The sequence below is a fragment of the Taeniopygia guttata genome, chromosome 10 (genome assembly GCF_048771995.1).
Source record: "Taeniopygia guttata chromosome 10, bTaeGut7.mat, whole genome shotgun sequence".
Lineage (NCBI taxonomy): Eukaryota > Metazoa > Chordata > Aves > Passeriformes > Estrildidae > Taeniopygia > Taeniopygia guttata.
The window spans coordinates 3,556,601-3,573,755 of record NC_133035.1 but is presented as its reverse complement, the minus strand read 5'-3'; the positions used below and the strand labels follow the sequence as shown (position 1 = coordinate 3,573,755).

At 46.8% G+C, this 17,155-nt stretch overlaps 1 protein-coding gene across 11 annotated transcripts in view; it reads right to left on the bottom strand.

Annotated features, from left to right (window-relative positions):
• MYO9A (myosin IXA) overlaps positions 1 to 17,155 on the bottom strand; it is a 175,165-nt gene that overhangs the window by 11,295 nt on the left and 146,715 nt on the right. For 3 of the 11 annotated variants that reach the window (XM_030281920.4, XM_030281923.4, XM_030281925.4), the window contains 14 exons: positions 16,101 to 16,223; positions 15,453 to 15,602; positions 14,918 to 15,228; positions 12,375 to 14,000; positions 11,065 to 11,146; positions 10,355 to 10,567; positions 5,722 to 5,834; positions 5,165 to 5,322; positions 4,551 to 4,777; positions 4,164 to 4,280; positions 3,496 to 3,684; positions 2,548 to 2,595; positions 1,785 to 1,896; positions 845 to 906 (listed from right to left, as the gene is read on the bottom strand). In XM_030281920.4, coding sequence (XP_030137780.4) covers positions 845 to 906; positions 1,785 to 1,896; positions 2,548 to 2,595; positions 3,496 to 3,684; positions 4,164 to 4,280; positions 4,551 to 4,777; positions 5,165 to 5,322; positions 5,722 to 5,834; positions 10,355 to 10,567; positions 11,065 to 11,146; positions 12,375 to 14,000; positions 14,918 to 15,228; positions 15,453 to 15,602; positions 16,101 to 16,223 — 3,531 coding nt within the window. The remainder of the gene's footprint in view (positions 1 to 844; positions 907 to 1,784; positions 1,897 to 2,547; positions 2,596 to 3,495; positions 3,685 to 4,163; positions 4,281 to 4,550; positions 4,778 to 5,164; positions 5,323 to 5,721; positions 5,835 to 10,354; positions 10,568 to 11,064; positions 11,147 to 12,374; positions 14,001 to 14,917; positions 15,229 to 15,452; positions 15,603 to 16,100; positions 16,224 to 17,155) is intronic. The other 8 variants (XM_030281921.4, XM_030281924.4, XM_030281922.4 and 5 more) reach the window with 7 other exon arrangements.

Sequence of the window (17,155 nt, the reverse complement as noted above, 5' to 3'; positions counted from 1 at the left end):
TCCGGATTTTAGAGCACAAACTCTTATAGGAGGCATTCCCAGCTCTTGCAAAAATAGTGCCAGAAAGGAAAGACTGCAGCAAAAGTTATATATATATGTATATATATATATATATTCAAAATACAAATGTATTCACATACACACACACCTTCAATGTATATAATCAGATTTTTCCTTGGGAAAAATGGACTCATGCAACTTTCTGGGGGCTGTCTATTATGGAGGTTGTTCTCCCCTGAGAAACTTGCCAGGGAGCTGATAAAACTTTCCACTCATTATTGTGACTCTGTTTCCTTCTTTTGGGCACAAAATAAGCTATTTAAAACACCCCACCAAATCTTGACGATTCATTGTTAGCTGGGATGACCTGCTGCACTCATTCCCTGTTCCCCATACCCTTAAATCCAGTAAGCAATATTCAATTCCCCTCTAAAGAGGGCAGGGAACATCCTCCACCTGCCCTTCCTTGCTCAGCTGTGGCAAGCAAGGACTGTAGAGAAAAATCCTGTATTTCCGAGAATAACCCCACGTTTCCAAATCCTTAAAAGCTACAAAGCTAAGGAAATTCCTATTATTCTGTATGGTTAAAAGGCAGGGAAAGACACTGCAACATCTGCTGTATGACTGGGCAGATCTACAGTGACTCATCACCACTGCGTAATTCCCAAAATATCTACAAAACTCTGGCTGGAGAGACCTCTGGGGATCACTGGTCTAAGCTCCTGATGAAAGGAGAGTTACTTCCAGCATTCTATCAGGCTTTGCACCTCCAGTAATTTTTCTACAAACTTGGGATCATTGTCTCAAGCTATCTAATGAAAGTAAAGCAATGAGAGACATTTACCTTTTTGGAGCACTTGGTTGTGGTTTTAAGACAGCACTTCTTGTGACAAGCATATTTACATACTGCAATGAAGAAAAGGTGCGCTTAATTATCCCAAAAGTCACACTGCTGGAGAAATAGGAATTCATATTGAACTGAGCAGCACTTCTCAGAACTACCAAGTCAAAATCATGTTGCATTTGCAGTTTCCAGGGGCCAAGTCTGTATTAGATGCACTCAAACAAAAATAATGAAGCCTTTAAAATTAAAGGTGCCACATTTACATCCATGAAACATTAAACCCTCCCCCCATCCTCCCCACAGATCAACTCAGAGTATAACCCATGAGAGCTATCAGACACAGATACCCTCAAAGACTGGAAACTGGCACCTCCTTAGTAGTCTTCCTGCACTGGGCCTGAAATGCTCCAGGGCTGATGCTACCAACCTCATCACAGAAATGGAGGAGGGATGATGGAAAAGGTTGATCCATCTCTTGGGTTTATCCAAAAAGAGATAAATCAGGCTTTTCCATCATCCTTCCTCCATTTTCTTGATCTCCCCAAAAAGTCACATGCCTGGAGGTCAAACAGGTGAAGCCAGTGAGTTTGCCAAGGTGAGGACCCCCACAGGCTTCCTAGGACACATTTCCACACCTGACTTTACTGTCCTTCCTACCATGACAATTAAATGTTTCTGGCCTTATGAGATGGCCACATAACCCGATGGGATAAGACATGTAACACAAAGTTCATTAACTGTGCCAGGAAGGACTGCTGGGGTGGACTTACAGGTTGACTTCAGAAACCTTAAGACCTGTCCCTAAAGTTCTTCAGGTGTTACAAAAATCAAAATTATTTGACCATGGGGTTGCAGGAAACAGCAGTAAACACATTTCAAAATCCCCAAGCTCATCACTGTGATAGAAGCACAAGAAAAAGATCAAAGAAAGGGTACTTACATTTACAAACAGAAGCCCTGTCCATGATCCAGATCAAGGAGGAACAATATTCACAGTATGTGGGGATGCTGTATTGGGTTGCCTTGAAAATGTGACCATTGTGCTCTTCCACCTGGAGGATAAAGGTTGGGTGGTGAGAAAAGGGAACTAGTGCTCAGCCTGCTGCAAAATGGAGAGATGAACACAGACAGCTCTTCAACTTTAGCTCCTGTTTTTATTTGGTATTTTTATTTCTTTTTCAGCCCACAGAGAACCCAAACCAACATCCATCTTGTAGGGGAACTGAACCATCATGGAAGCAGGTTGGAAACACTTTGACTGAGCTTGGCAGGTCAACTTCTTCATGTTAAGAAGGTTTTCTATCCATCTGTGGCCCTTTCTTTTGGCTCTGCACCTGCACCCTTCCTAGTACCATCGTGTCCCTTAGGAAAACAGGAGAGGTAATGTCCTCCACATATGATCCCGGAGATGTAAAAGACATACTGTAAACTTATGCAGAAAGCTGGAGCAAGACTTTTGTTTTCTTCTCAGCCCTTTTCTAACAACCCTCAACATTACATTTATGTCTTGGCTGATGAGGGATGTGTTTTGAGTGCCAACCCAAGTGATCCTTGATCAAGCAAAGCAAATCCACCTTGAATGTCTTTCTAACATGTCCTTTCAGGTCTAATGTTCAGATCTCAGCCCAGGATGTGTCACAAGCTAATCTCTTGACATTCTGACACCAAGGACATTGATTTTTTAATGTGCAGGCTTAACTCACCACATCTGCTTCCTTTTTCCTTCTCTTCTTTCGTTCTGTTTTTGGCATCTGGTGAGGGAAAGAGATTTAACTCAATTTTTGGGCAATTTTGCCAGGTAAGGAGTACAGAGGGCTCATAGCTGACATTGTCCAGTGCCTTCCAGCCCCATCCTCCAGTGCACCTGCAGCCCCAGAAGAGTCACTCTAGAAAACTGTGGTATGGATCACTCCAGTTTTGGAATTTCCCTGGACAACTTTTCCTATCTTCATCTTGGAGCAGGGAGTAGCTGCTGCTCCAACTCTGACCCCACCTGCAGTGACCCAAGGAAAACATGATGCTCGGCCTGCTCTGAAGAAAACCTGCCTGGAGAGGAGGCTGGAGAGGACTTGGGGCAGAAGAGCCAGGAGATGGGATATTTGTACAATAGACACCATTTCTACAATAGACACCATCTCCCAAGCCCAGACTCAGATCCTGTGGTCGGCCTTGCAGACAATATCGAGCAAGAAGTGAGATCAGGTCTGTGACACAGGGCAGGCTCTTTCTGCTCTAAGAATGGTACCTAGACCTGAGCCACTGCCCATGTCTCCTTCTCCTGCAACCCAACCCACAGGGATGTGTCTGCTCACTTGGGAAGTGGTCAGGAGATCTAAGAGGGTGTATCTCTTTCAGCATCCCACAAAGTTTGAACAAACCTCCCAGAACTAAAGAAGCACCAGGAGCTGCATTTCCAGCCATCCACAGTTGGTTGCAGCTTTGCCCTGGAGATAACACCTAGTCCTTGGCAGCCCAGTGTGATCTGGGGTTGGCTGAGCCCAGTGACACACAACCAGGGAGTCACACCTTGCCTTGTCCAGCTCAGCTTAAAGCAGAGAACACAACAGAAGGTCCCAGGTGTCTACAGAGGCACAACCCCACGGAAATATCGTTCCCAAACCCTCAAGTAGTTTAAGAAAAGTGCTGAGTACCTTCCCTGCGGTGTAGTCCAGGGGTTTGTACTCTATCATATATTCATCCAGGAAGACTTTGAAGGTATTGACCCAGACTTTAACTGGAGACTCACTCCAGTCCCTCTGCTCAAGCCTCATGGTCTTTTCCAGAATCTGCTCGAATAAGGCGTAGAGGTCCTTGTAGCGGATGCTCTTCCCATCGTCCATCTTTTAAGGAAACAGAAGCAAAAAGAAAAGTCATTTTTATACAGCCCAGATTTTTCTAGACACTTTTTCTTCTCCAGACAATTATTTCAGTCTCACCAGCTTTCAGCTGCTTGGGGAAACTCCAAGTATGATAAAGAGAAGGAAGAAAGGATCAGAGATCTCCACCACCAGCAAAGGTAACACAAAGGTTTCCAGGCACTTTGGGTGATAAATTGGAGTTTATTGATTTTCTGTCACCTCTCCTTTGTCTGGGAGCAAAGCTGTAATGAGGATCAGGAACCTACACCCAATATATCCCAAGAGATGGCTCATGAGGAAGAGTTAGTCCAAATTTAGATCATGGGACTGAATACAAAGGAAGCATATCCATCCTTTGGGATGAGCAAACCAGGGCATAGCAACACCTGCACCACCAAGAGCATCTAGAATATCCCCTTTCTCCAGGAGATGGAAGTCCTACTCATCATCTGGTCACTTACTGCCAATGCTGAGGAGTAAAAACTGAAGATGTTTTGTCGGAATTCCTTCAGTGCTTTCTTGAACACAACATCCACCAGCGTGTCCTTCTTGCTGTCCTCATTGTCTAGTTCATTCATCTGAGAAAACAAGGAGGTTTTTACACCCATGACTCTTCTGCTGCAGCAGAGCTGGCGTGAGATGAAGCAGCACTAAGAAGCAGCTGCTCCACCATGTTCACCAGGTGATTTCCCTTGCATGAGAACCAGAAACTTCTCTAGCCCTGCCCTGGCACTCTTAGATGAATTATTAGCATTACTACAGCTACCCACAGGATCATTTTACTTCATTGCCTTTGTCTGCTCCTGGATCTCTGTGCTGATTTATGCAGCAGTGAGGGCAGGAGTTACCTTTTTCAGGAGGAACTCATCCATGCTCTTCAGGTCACTGGTGCTGGTTATGATCTGCAGGGAGTCGTTCTGCCACTGCACGGGCTCCAGAGCCACGTTGCTGATCTTGACGCTGCGCTTGCGCTTCACCTTGGGAGAGGGCTCCTTGTTCTCCTTGAATTCCCGCCGGTAGATGCCCGACAGCTCAGGACTCCGTGGGGGCGTCAGGTGATGAGGACCCAGATCTGCTGGTGATAAATGAAAAGATGGAAAGAGATTGAGAAGCAGATGAAAAATAATTGTGACACTAAAACAGGGAGATGGGCATTGGAAGAAACCTGTGGAGGAGAAAAGCACAGTGTAGAACTCACAGGAAAAATAAACGTCATTTCTGCTTTGGTTATTTCCTTCCTTAAGAGAGGAAACATCTGTCCACGTCCAGATGGTGACTGGAAGGATTAGCGACATGGAATTCCTTGAGATCCATTACAGATCCCACCCTCTAACCTACTTGCCATTGCTCTGGCTTGACACCATCCATGAATTAAGAAACATAAACCAGCATGGAAATATCCCAATTTCCCAATCCAGTTTCTCTCTCCTTACAACTAGTCCCATGTCCCCCCACCACGTACCTTCACCAAGCTGCAATCCAGGAATGGCCTCCCTGCCAGGGGCTTCCTGCTCCGCATACAGCTCCAGCAGCTCGGACTGGGTAGCAAGCTTCTCCCGGGGGGTCTTCTTCTCCCCCTGCTTTCCCTTCACCCAAAACCTCATCTTGGCTCGTTGAGGCCTGGAAATAAGTCATGGAAAAAAGAACTGCTTTAACTAGGAAAGGTCTTCCTACCCAAAACTATCTCAATCTTCTGGATATTCCTGAGGAGATAAATCCACGCAAGTTCTACCAGGGAAATGTGGCTACTCATCCTCAGCAAAGGATTGAAACTTCAGTTTCATGCATGGGATTGGGTGGTTTGGGACAGGATGTTTGGCCCATGTCACCAAAACTTAATTGTGGTGTGAGCCACACACACACACTGATTGGGCCTGCCCATGGTCATGTAGAAAAGGTGGGATGGGTAATTCATGCTGCAGGTGGGGCTCCAAAGGAGCCTGGGTGGCTCAACAAGGTGTTGGAGAGCAAGAGGGACAGAGGAAGGACTTGTCTGCCATCTCCAGCCATGATTCCTACCTCCCATCTGGAGTCAGACTCTTCTGTGTGGCTGCCAGCTTCCCAATCTCCCCTTGGGACATGGTTTTGTGCAGTTTAGCCTGGCCTTCCCCAGAGGTGAATCGCTGCACGGTCTGTAACGATTCCAAGCATGAAGCATTTAAAAATAAGACAGCTCTTGGGATATCAGATGGGTTTTTTTCCCTAACAAATATCAGCTATTTCATCTCCTACATCTTTGCTTCTATTTGCCTACAGGTGAAAACCTACAGTCTTGGTGAGTCTAGAAAAATACTTAAATTACTCCTAATAAAGAGAGGCATTTCTCTTGCTCCAACTCTCCAACCAGGTCCAACCTTCTTCCTCCTTGAGCAATCAGTGATGAAAATTAGTTTGCACCAAGCCATGGGTCCTTATTGATCAGCCTGCACAGCTCTTCCACCACCTTCATCCAGACATTCCAGCTCTCCATCCAGAGTGTCCCGTTAGCCACAATGATGTGATTCCCCAAGGGAACCTTCAACCACCTGGATCTGTCCCAGCAGAAGTTCCTCCTCCAACTCTTACTGAGCACTTTATACAAAAAGGGACCAAAGTCTTTGTGCCAAGGACACACCAAAAGGAATCCTTTAACAAAGAAATTTTGCAGCTTTAATAGAAAATATCTCCACCTTTGCCACCATTTAAAATGCCCTCAGATAATTTTTAAGGGTGGGATGAAATCGCAGTAACTCAACCTAACAGGATCCCATGAAGTAGCCCAGAAATAGACTTGCCATATTTAAAAAATATCTAAATTTTTGTTATATTTTCCAGTTGCAGCTGTGATTTGGGAACTGGACTCCTAGAGGAGAAACTTTCAGCATAAGAAAAGCGGTGAATCAGGTTGTATGACAGGATTTGGGAGATGATGGTCAAGTTATCTCCTGTAGCTTTCCTATCACCTCAATGTCTCAACTGAATGCTGTATGTTTTAAAGCAATTATTTTACTTCTGTTAAAAATACTTAAATAAAAATCTATAAAAAGTTGGCTGCAGGGGGGTCATATTTGCTGTATTTCCTGTTTTTCCATGTTCTATTCCCCCTCACCCAGACTAACATCTCTTCCAGCCAGGAGATGGCAGCATGCAAGGCAAAATTCCTACTGGGAAAGTCAGAACTGCCTAAACCATGGAAGAGATTTTGTTCCTGTCATTCTTACATTTAGGTGATGATCACATAGCAGTTGTGGATGGGTACTGGAATAAAAGTAATTCAAAACCTATAAAAGTGATCTCCATCCAGCCCAAACCTACAACTTGTTTTAAAAATCATCTGTTAAATATATGCCCCCAAAGTATGGTTTTGTTCTTGAGCAATTTCAACCTTTTGAGTTTCCAGCTTTAGTAAATAAAGACTAAAAAGCATTTTTGGCACAAAATCCTTCTGTTTGAGGTTATCTGCCAGGAAACTCTGAATGGAAAGGATGGGAAACCTCAGATGTCAGGATGAGCATCTGCACCAGAAAATCCCCCCCTAGGGAACACCACAAAGCATCATGAGGGCAATGACAATAACTGGGGGTCTGAAGTTGTCTCCTGGTTGAGGAAGGGACCAAGTATTTTTTCTCTGACAGAGTAACCTGTGTTTCACCCACCCATAAGGTAGCTATGGCCAAGGGACTTATCCCAGCAAGCAGCAGTGCTGTGTGCTGCATGGAAAAACTTCCTGAAGCTCCCTCTGAATGAATTAGGACAACAGATCTTCTTTCATTGCTGGCTCTTCAGCTGTACTTGGGATCAGCTGGTGGCAGATACTTGGACTCATGTTTGTCAATTCACGGCTTTAGTGTGGTTCATTATCCGGGTCCCACTCTCTAGGGATGTTTCCAGAGGGTATTTCTGATGTGATTCCTCTAGCCAAGGCTTTCCATTTATGCAGCTGCTACAGGAAAGCTGGAGAGCTTAGGTGCCAAACAAAAGTGGTGTTAACATGTGCTAGCAGAAGAGCCAGGAGCTGTTCCTCCCACTTGTGTCTCACTGCAAGGTAGGTTAAGCCTTGGGTATTCATCAGGCAAAAATCTTGAATCTCGGTCTTGCCAGGAAGCCCTTAATCCTTAAAGAGCCTTGGAGTCAACTGTACCTGCAGCCACTTCACGCACATGGTGCCCCATGGGTTTCAGCTCCAGCTGCAGATGCCCTGGGTGTTTGATGCTCTGGCGTACCCTGAATTTGGGTCAGGAGCATTGGATTCCAGTGGGCCTCTACTCACCAGCTGGGGGTACACAATCAGTGACTTGATAGCCAAGAAAAAAATAGGCAAAACAGGCAGTGCAGCTGGTGACCCATCATATGCTCGGCTCCATGGGGCTGCACGCGATCTCTCGTTCATCCAGCCAGCAGCCTCGGCTGCTGAGCAGGACATGGGAAGAGGCTGTTTTGGGAAGTTGTAGCTGGAGGCAGGAGCTGTCTGAAGGAGCTATTCACAGGCACGGGGACCAGCCTGCACATGGGGGCTGCCAGGCTCGCCTTCATGTGACTGTCACAAGACACAACCAATGTGTCTGCACAGACATCAACCTCTGTACCGTTGTGTTTGTACCCTAAACACCCCATGAGGCACCATCCAGCTTTATCACAGGCTACCCCGCCATCTGCAACACCCAACTGGGCTCTGTTAAATATGAATAAACAGTCCCTAAATTTTGCTACTTGTGATGATCCTGACCCAAAAAAGCCCCAAGCCAAAGGGCTGGTCCCAAACCTGCAATACAAAATACAGATGGAAACACTGGACACATTGTCAGGACACACATGGAGGGTAGCGCAGAGCACACAGCGCCAGGGGTAGTGTTGGCCTACAAAGCAGAACTTACCACACCAAGGGTGAAAGTCCTGACCACCAGTTAGAACCAGTGCTGGAGAGCAGAGGAGAGAAGGGACACAGCAGAGACAGGAGAGAGGTGGCACCTACTGCTACTCGCATGCGGTGAGAGCTGTTAAACCAGGTGAGCAGAGTCCCAAGGAGCACTTCCAAGGAGTACAGTGACCCAGGATGCTCCCAAAGATGGAGCTTGTCAAGCACCAGCACAGCACTTTTCACAGCCCAGAGGGAATGATTCCTACAGCTACAATTCCCTCCCAGGAGCACAGCAAGGCACTCCAGGTATGGCATGAGGGACCATGGTTTGGTGGTGAACAGGGTGGTGCTGGGTCTGTGGTTGGACTCAACGATCTTAGAGATCTCTTCCAACCTAAATGTTCCTATGATTCTATGTAAAAAAGTACATTTTATTGCATAAAATTCTCCCTTTCCCAATCCACAAGCAGGTATTGCATAAAGGTGCAGCCAGGTTATCTCAGCCCATAGAGATGTATCTTTCAATCAGGTTTTGAGTATTCCTGCCTCAACCCCCCAACAAATTTATCAAGAGCAGGCTTAAAAAATGTGTGGAATTTGTAAATCTCTGCCCTCTTCCATTGAGGAAATTATCCTGGGAAAAATGATCCTTTATAATAAGAGCTGCTAAAAGAAAAGTCATTAAAAGTCCACCTTGGCCACCTGCCTTTCTTGGTAAAGCAGCTTTTAGGATCGCAAGGGATGTTTGCCAGACACACATCAATACTGCGGCACAAAATAAATCTCTGGATTTGGGTTTCATGCTCTTCTTTGGTTTTATATTCAGCTCCACATGCTGTACTGCAGCTGGAGGATAGGAACATGGCAGCCCTACCCAGCACTCCACCCAAACTCTCACAGCAGGACATGATTCCTGGTGTTTATGCACACTCCTATGGGGACATCTCCACTACCTCAGGAAAAAAAATATGAGGGGGTTGGAATCTGTTGGCCTCTTCCACTCCTGAAACCTCTTGGTTTGTGATTTTCCAAAAGCAGCTTATGTGGGTGGGAGATTAAGCCTGAGATGCAAAAGCTGCACTGCGCTGGCTCATGTTGGACCTGCTAAGGGATACTTGTCACTGTGCTTGGAAAAAACACTTTGGTTGGTTGTCTTTGTTTCAAACCCACTATTTCACTCTCACTATGTTTTCATTGCCCAATTTCCATGGTTTTGCTTTTTCTGACCTGCTGTCTGCCAGCATCACTCTGATAACTGAGGACCAAGTAATCATTGGATATTGTGGCTAAGCATAAAAAAATCAAAAGTAAAAGAAGCCTCAGGATTTACATAATTTGGTTGTCTGTTGCTTTTTGAACAATATTTACTTTCTTTTTTTACAGATGTATATAGGCCATTTTCAGATAAAAAGGTTCCAAGGGGAGGATGAGGTTAAAACCCCCAATAGAGGTAACTGTGCAATACAAGTTGTAATGCTCCAGGAAAACTATGGGAAGTGTGGTAGATAGCTAATAAACCAAGGAGCAAGAAATAGAGCTTGGATGGAGCACTGAACACCCTGGTCTAGTGGAAGGTGTCCCTGCCCATGGCAGGGCGTTGGAATTGAGATTTAGTCTCTTCCAATCCAAACCATTCTGTGATTCTGTGATTCCATGATTTTGCCTCTGTTTCTGCTGTGTTTGCCAAATTTACCCATCTACAGCATCCTTGGGAGTGGGAAAAGAAGCAGTGGAGGGATCAGTGCAGCTAAGGTTAGCAAAGAAAGGCTCCCGCAGCTCCGCTTTCACTTCCCCCACCACACTGGACACAATTACCATTTCGGAGTCACTGTAACAGGCCTGCCCCAGCCGGGCTGCGGGCACCACCTCTGTGTGAGGAGGGTGCTCAGAGGAGAGAAGGAACTCAAAACTGCCATCGTAATCCTCTTCCTCCGTATCCCCCTCCCCATCAGCAAAAGTACCTCTAGTCAAGAAATCGGAGCGCGTCCGCGCCATGCGGGCTTTCTTTTTATGGCTCGGTCTGGGCACCTGCTTGACCAAAGGATAAAACAAAACAAAACAAAACGAAAAGAAGGGTTTTAAAGTAAAAAGGAGATTCTACCCATGTAGCCTTAAGACATGTCTGAGTGCCACTGCACCCCATGGAGGGGATGCAGTACTATGTCTAGTGAAAACAGCAAAGGACCAGGAAGAACAAAAACTAAGACAGGACGGTGAAAATGGACAATCATGGGTGTCACTCAAACAGAGACGTTAAACCAAACCAAGACAAGACGGCGTTGGACAGTGTTTGCCATCAGGATCACAGGATCCTTTTATCCAGAGTTGCTACAAATTATTCCTACAGGGCTTTTTATTTTAAGAGAAGGTGTGGAGGTTACTGTGCTGTCATACCCCCCTTCCCATGTCTAGCAGCTCTTGTGCTTCAGAGTTTGCTTCTTTGAAGCTTTTGAGGGAAAACTGGCCAACTAAGTTATTCTTCCCCCTTCTCAATGGAAAGAGAAAATAAACAAGTCATGACTCACCTCGCCTCTGCCCGACCCCGGCATCTTAAATGGCTTCCGTGCTATTTCCCCCTTGGAAAGGCACTGATGATTTGCCTCTCTGCTGAAACACAACAGAACAGAGATCTTTCATCCTCTTCCAAAAGCCTTCCCACCACACTAGCCCAGATCCTGGGAGTCCAAGCAGTCAAGACTAAATTTTAAGTCTGAGGTCATGGGTTTCAGAATTGCTTGGAATTCTTCAGGACTGGACTTAATACCGCAAGACAAGAAGAGAAAACCTTCTGCCTGTCAACTTTATACAGCGAGGTGGTTATGGATTGTATCTTTGTTCTTTGGAATTCTCAAATGTAACTATTCTGTTGCAGAGCAAAAATTAAAATACAGCAATTCTTAATGTCTTTTTCTTCCTGTTGCTTGTTCCTGTTGTGCATGAACCAGGAAAAGAAATTTTCAACAGAAATCTCCCATAGAGACCACAAGACTACAACACCTGCAGGTACCTTGAGTTACCAACAGTCATTCACTGGGAGCTTTTGCCTTGGAAAGGGTGCAGCAGGATTTAGGAGGGGAGTGATTTATATTCTTTTTGAGCTACATGGCCAAAACCACTTCAAAATTAGGCAAGGCACCTTAAGCAACACAACAGAGTGGGAGCAAACGATGTCCAAAGATCTTGCTGCCATCTCCAAACCCTACAGCAGCCCAAGGATAAGCAACATGATGGAGCTGAGGAACTGCTAAGTCTATTACAGGTGTAACTAATTACATATGTGAATGATACAGACTCCAAAGAGCATTCACTCCCAAACTCTCTCTGGAGAGCTGGTGTTTTTTCATCTGCAATAGTCAGTGTCCCCATGGCTTTGCTGGATTAATTATATGGTAAGCAAGGAAAATCCTGTAATTTTCTGCCTCATCAAGTTATTTCTATTCCAACTACCCAATAATCCTAAGAACTTATTAATCATGTTTCACCTTGAGAAATAAACTCCTATCCCCGTTCATGTAGGGTAAATAATAACAGTATTGAGCCTGTTTATTGACTCTCTTCACCTGCTTATGTCCATAATTATCTCCCTGGATTATATAATGTTGTAAGAGACTGAGAAATCATATTCCAGGTCTTTCTTTTCCCTTTCCCTCTGACCTCCTCGTTGCTAGAAGATCAAGAACCCTTTGTTTAACTATGAGGTTGGTGCAGACTCCAGAAACAGAGACTAGCAAAAAAAGACTAGATTAGACTCCAGAAACTCTCTAGCCAAAGAGAGAGCCCATGGAGAAAGCCTATGGAGAAAGCATAGGGGAAAGCCCACCATCTCTTTACTCACTGGAGGCCAAAGGGATTGTCTTTTGGTGTGAAGAACATGGAGCTTGCCCTCGTCTCCTCAGTGGCCTGGTTGGGCATCCGAGGCTGCCGGAGGCGCTCTGTCCTTGAGAAATGGCTGCCTGGCTGGTCCTTGGGGTCCAGAGCTGGTTTGGAATGGCAGCGGGGTTCCAGACCTTCTCTTCGCTCCATGAACATGCTGACAGGTCGGTCTTTGGGGGCACTGTGGGCTGGAGAGCTTCCCCTGGTCCCAACAGTGAGACCCTTGATGTCCACTGCTGAGGTTGGAGCCATGCCTGGGGTGGGGCTATGCTCCCCTCTGCTCTGGGGATGCAGGATGAAGACTGACTGAGGCCGGCTGTCTGGTTTTTTGGCTGGTTTGAGGGAAGGGTCCTTCACTCTGCCCTGCTCTGTCCTCTGCAAAGCCTCTACCCTCCCTTGCTGCTCGAAGGCTTTGCGTTGTCTCTCCAGAATTTCCTTCTGCTGACGAATCTGCTCCATCATCTCCCTCTCATTTTGCAGCTGAAGCTGCTTTTGCCGTTCCTCCTTCTCCACATTGAGCTTTTCCAGTCTTTTAATGACAGAACCTGGAGAAAGGGCTCGTGCTGCTGTCACTGTCCCACGTTCCTCTCTCTTGGTAGAGGGTTTATTCTTTTCCTCCTCTTCTCCCAAGGCTTTACCCTGGTCTGGATCAGTGTCCTTCCTGACCTCAGAGAACATAACCGTCCTTTCCTCTCTTTCCACTGCTTTATTCCTTAGGTTATTCTCCACCATCTTCACCTTCACATTGTCTTGTGGTGGAATGTAGAAAGTGGGGAGATTGCTAGAAAGGAGTGTTTCTCTTGGGTGAGTCTTTGTAACATCCTGGGGGTCACTGACCCCACACTCCTTCTTGGCGAGGTTATCGGGCAGCACCACGTCTGCTGGGGTCTGCCTGCAGCTGGGCAAATCCTTGTTCGCATCCGCTGCACAGAAAGGCTCCTCCTGCAGCTGAGCCTGGGGACTGCTGGGCAGGGAGTCCATGGAAAATGACTGTGCATCATGCTCATCTAAGACTAAAGAAATGAGTTTGCTACTTGAGGTATCTTCATTGCTTAACAGCTCGAAGCTCCCTTGAGAGCTCTCACTCTCTGGGGTTCCCTGAGGGGAATGCAGTGCCTCAGGCACCAGCTCGGTGGACCAGCGCTGCTCTTCCGAAGGTGACAGCCCACCCGTGGAGCGGACCTTGAGCAGCTCCAAGCTGAATTTCGCCTGTTCCAGTTCCCGCATCCTCCGGCTTTCCCTCTTTGCACGAACCACTTTTTTCTGGTTGAGATCCTCCAGTGACTTGGGCCTCTCTCTCACGATGATCTCCTCCTCGGTGTCCATCCCACTGTGGCTGCTGGCTCTCTCATGCCTTTTGTACACGGAAGTATCCAGTGGGTCCATGTGATTCACCCGGTTATTCTCCATCAGTGATCTATGTTGTTCCACAGCTCTCACTCGCTCTTCAAATGAGCTGTCCTCCCACTTAGATGGGTCAGAGCCCTTAATTTCCAAACCATCTGCTTCCAGTCCATCCTCTTCTCTCCCTGCCAGGCCATTCTCCAGCTGCATCTCTTTTAACTGGTGCTCTTTCAACGCTCTAAACCTGGAAGAAAGCAGAAAACCAGGATATTCAGCCCTGCATCCACTCAGGACCCTTCCAGGCACTGCACTAGTGGTGTCTTATCACCACCACCACCATCACCTCACCACCACCATCTCAAGAACCCTCCTTGCACATCTGGAGCAAGAAAGGGCAAGGCACATTCGGTTTTAAACCTTCTCCTCCTCTGCCATCTCTGCTACCAAAGGGCTGCCCCAACGCACCTGAAAGCTCCCCTCGTGCCGACAGCAGCAGGTCCAGCCTCCATCCCTGGTCTAGCTCCTTCAGAAGCTGTCAGAGCCAGAAAAGCTTAACCCATCACACCCCCTTGGCTTCTCCATCTTCACCATCCTGCCCGGACTGCGTCTGGAACGCAGGGACTTGTGCCTGGCACCAAGAGCTTTCTGCAGCTCCCAAATGCTCCAAGCAACGTTAAGGTGCTCCACACCTTGCAGGCAGCACCTCTGGAGAGTGAATTGTGACCTGCCTCCCAGCCAGCGAGCCAAGGCATGGCTGGAAAGCCTGTGCCCTCCACAGTGGCTGGCTCCGGTATCCCTTGTCCTTGTGAGCCAGCGCAGCAACCAGATTGGTGAGGCAATCTGAGTTAAAAATAGGCTACTTAAACTGGTACTGCTGCCAAGAGGGAAAAAAAACCCCTTGCGAGTATTTACGGCCTTGGCTTTGCACTGCCTACGTGCTCCAACCTGAAATAGGCTCTGCTTATTCCAAGAGCAGGACGTGCAGCTAAATTGTTAGAAAGCGTGGGCAAACAAAGGACCAGGGCAGGTCAGGAGAGGGCCATGGAGGGGACACTGCCCTGTGTAAGTCACTGTAGTGCCCTGATTCACACCAACCACCTTCCTCCCCCTTGAGCATCACCAAAACACATGTTCCTCTTTACCCAAGGCCAACGGGGTTACCTTTGCCGTGCCAAATACCCGCGGCACGCCGCCTGCAGGCACACGGCCCTGCTCCTGCGGGCTGTGTACGCCTGCCGGCTGCGGTGTCCCCGCCAGGCTGCCTGGATGCTGGTGGCTGCGGCGTGCCGGCGCCTGGCGTGCTCCCGCCAGCAGCTCTGGATGAGATGGGCTGCAAACTGCATCTGCAGGAACCTCCGCCGCTCCACGAAGCCTCGCCAGTGGGTCTGAAGGATGACAGCGGCTTTGCTGAGAACTAGAGGGTCTGGGGATGGTTTGCCTTTTTTTTGGCTTTGGTAGCTTCGCCAAAATCTCTGCAAACACAGCAGGGGATTCCTTGTAACAGGTGTTGTGTGAAGACAGGGCAGCACCTGCCTTCGTGCAACCTCTCCAGCTCCCCACCATTCCCAGTTTATTACGGCAGGAGTCAATCCTGATTGCAAGCTCCTTCCTTGGACAGGAGAGCTGATTTTACCCACGGGCTGCCTGTAGGATTTGGGGATGGTAATTTGCACTGGAATCCAGCACCAGCACCCACCTGTATGCTGATGGCCGCGTGCCGCAGGCTCAGGAACTGCCTCCTGCAGAGCAGGCTGCGGAACCAGCGCTGCAGCAGCGTGATCCTCCGCAGCACCTCCTGGTGCAGCAGGTCCTGCAGAAGCTGCCGCTCCCGTTCCTTCATGAATACCTGGCCAAAATAACCCAAAAATCATAAGCATGGAAAGCTTCCCAGACCACCAGTCAAATGATTTAATCCTCCTGGTTTCTGTGTCCTGGATGCGCCCAGAAAAGTCGAGAAGGTGAATTTTGTGAAGGCACCTCTGACAGGTTTCAGCAGTTTCACAACAGTCTGTGACTGTCTAAGCTCTGAATTAGAGAGCTTTCTCATCAGGGGGAGGCAAAATGAAGACCACTGTATCAAGATAAATCTACACACACACACACAGATTTTGGAGGACATGAGTTTTTTGAGACTGCCTCATTACAATCAATAACAAAACAATATAATTTCTTACTCTTTTATGTTAATAATATTAAAAGTTTCATTTTAATCACTGACTTTTGGTAAACAGAAGAAAAATAGTTTCATTAATTAAAACCATATGTAGATATTAATTTATCAGACAGAAATGCAGGCAAATATTTTATCTGTGTCTTAAAGCCTGAGCTAAGGATGAACAGTTACCATTGTTCTTCCAACTTGGTAATTGTCTGGATCGAGTTTTATCTTCCGGAAGAAATCATGAATATTGTGCTTAGATGGGTTGATCCCTTGTGGCAAAAGAACGTGGAAATGGTTCACAAAATCCTGAGAAGGAAAAGAAAAAAGCAACAGCAAGATTTGGTTAGTTGGGTCCTGCTGCTTCTTTCTCCCATAAATAACAGATTTGCTCCACCGGCCACATGAAATGGGACCTCTGGAGTGAGCAGAAGGACAGATAACATTTTATGCACTGAGGAACACCAAGATTCATCCAACTTTTGTGGCTTGATGGGAAAGACATCAAAGCAGGGACCCAACAAGGTTCAAACATTTTTCAGCGTGGGAGGAGAGGTTCTGCAGGAGCCACAGGGTCATCATGAGCAAAAAAGTACTCCAAATCCCCAGCAAGGGCCACTACAGAAGGCAGATATCAACATCTGCAAAACATCCTTAAGATGCTCCAGCCATTAATACTGGGAGGATTCAAAGAGTGAAGGAGGTACAAGAGGATAGATCCTCCCAAGCAAGGCTGGGCTCCCTGCTCATGGCAAAAAAATGCTGAGCATTTTTCTTTTTCTAAACAGCTGCTGTGCAGACACACAATGTCTGCCCCAAAGCAGCCGCAAGCAGGAAACCAATCATGACCAGCAAAGCATGAAAGGACCGACATGTACACAAAACCTGGCAAACATATGGAAAAGAAGAAAACAGGAAAAGCTGGCTAACTTCAGCAGTTCAGAGGATGCATATCATCCTCCTGATGGGACACAGCCAACATGACAGGGCAAACACTGTTCCCAGTAATTCCAGATGCAGAAGAGAACGTGCAAATCAGACAGTTTTTAGCAAAAGGGATCCATGTTGCAAACAAATACTGGTTTTGTTCAAAAATCATGTTGCAGGGGGCTAGCAGCCCTCCCTGAGGTCTAGATTGGCTCATAGGCAGAGAACAACCTGTTACATCCACTGCCTTCCACGAGCTAGAAATTAATTACCCTGATAAAAAAATGAAGCAGCAACACTCAGACAACTCTGCT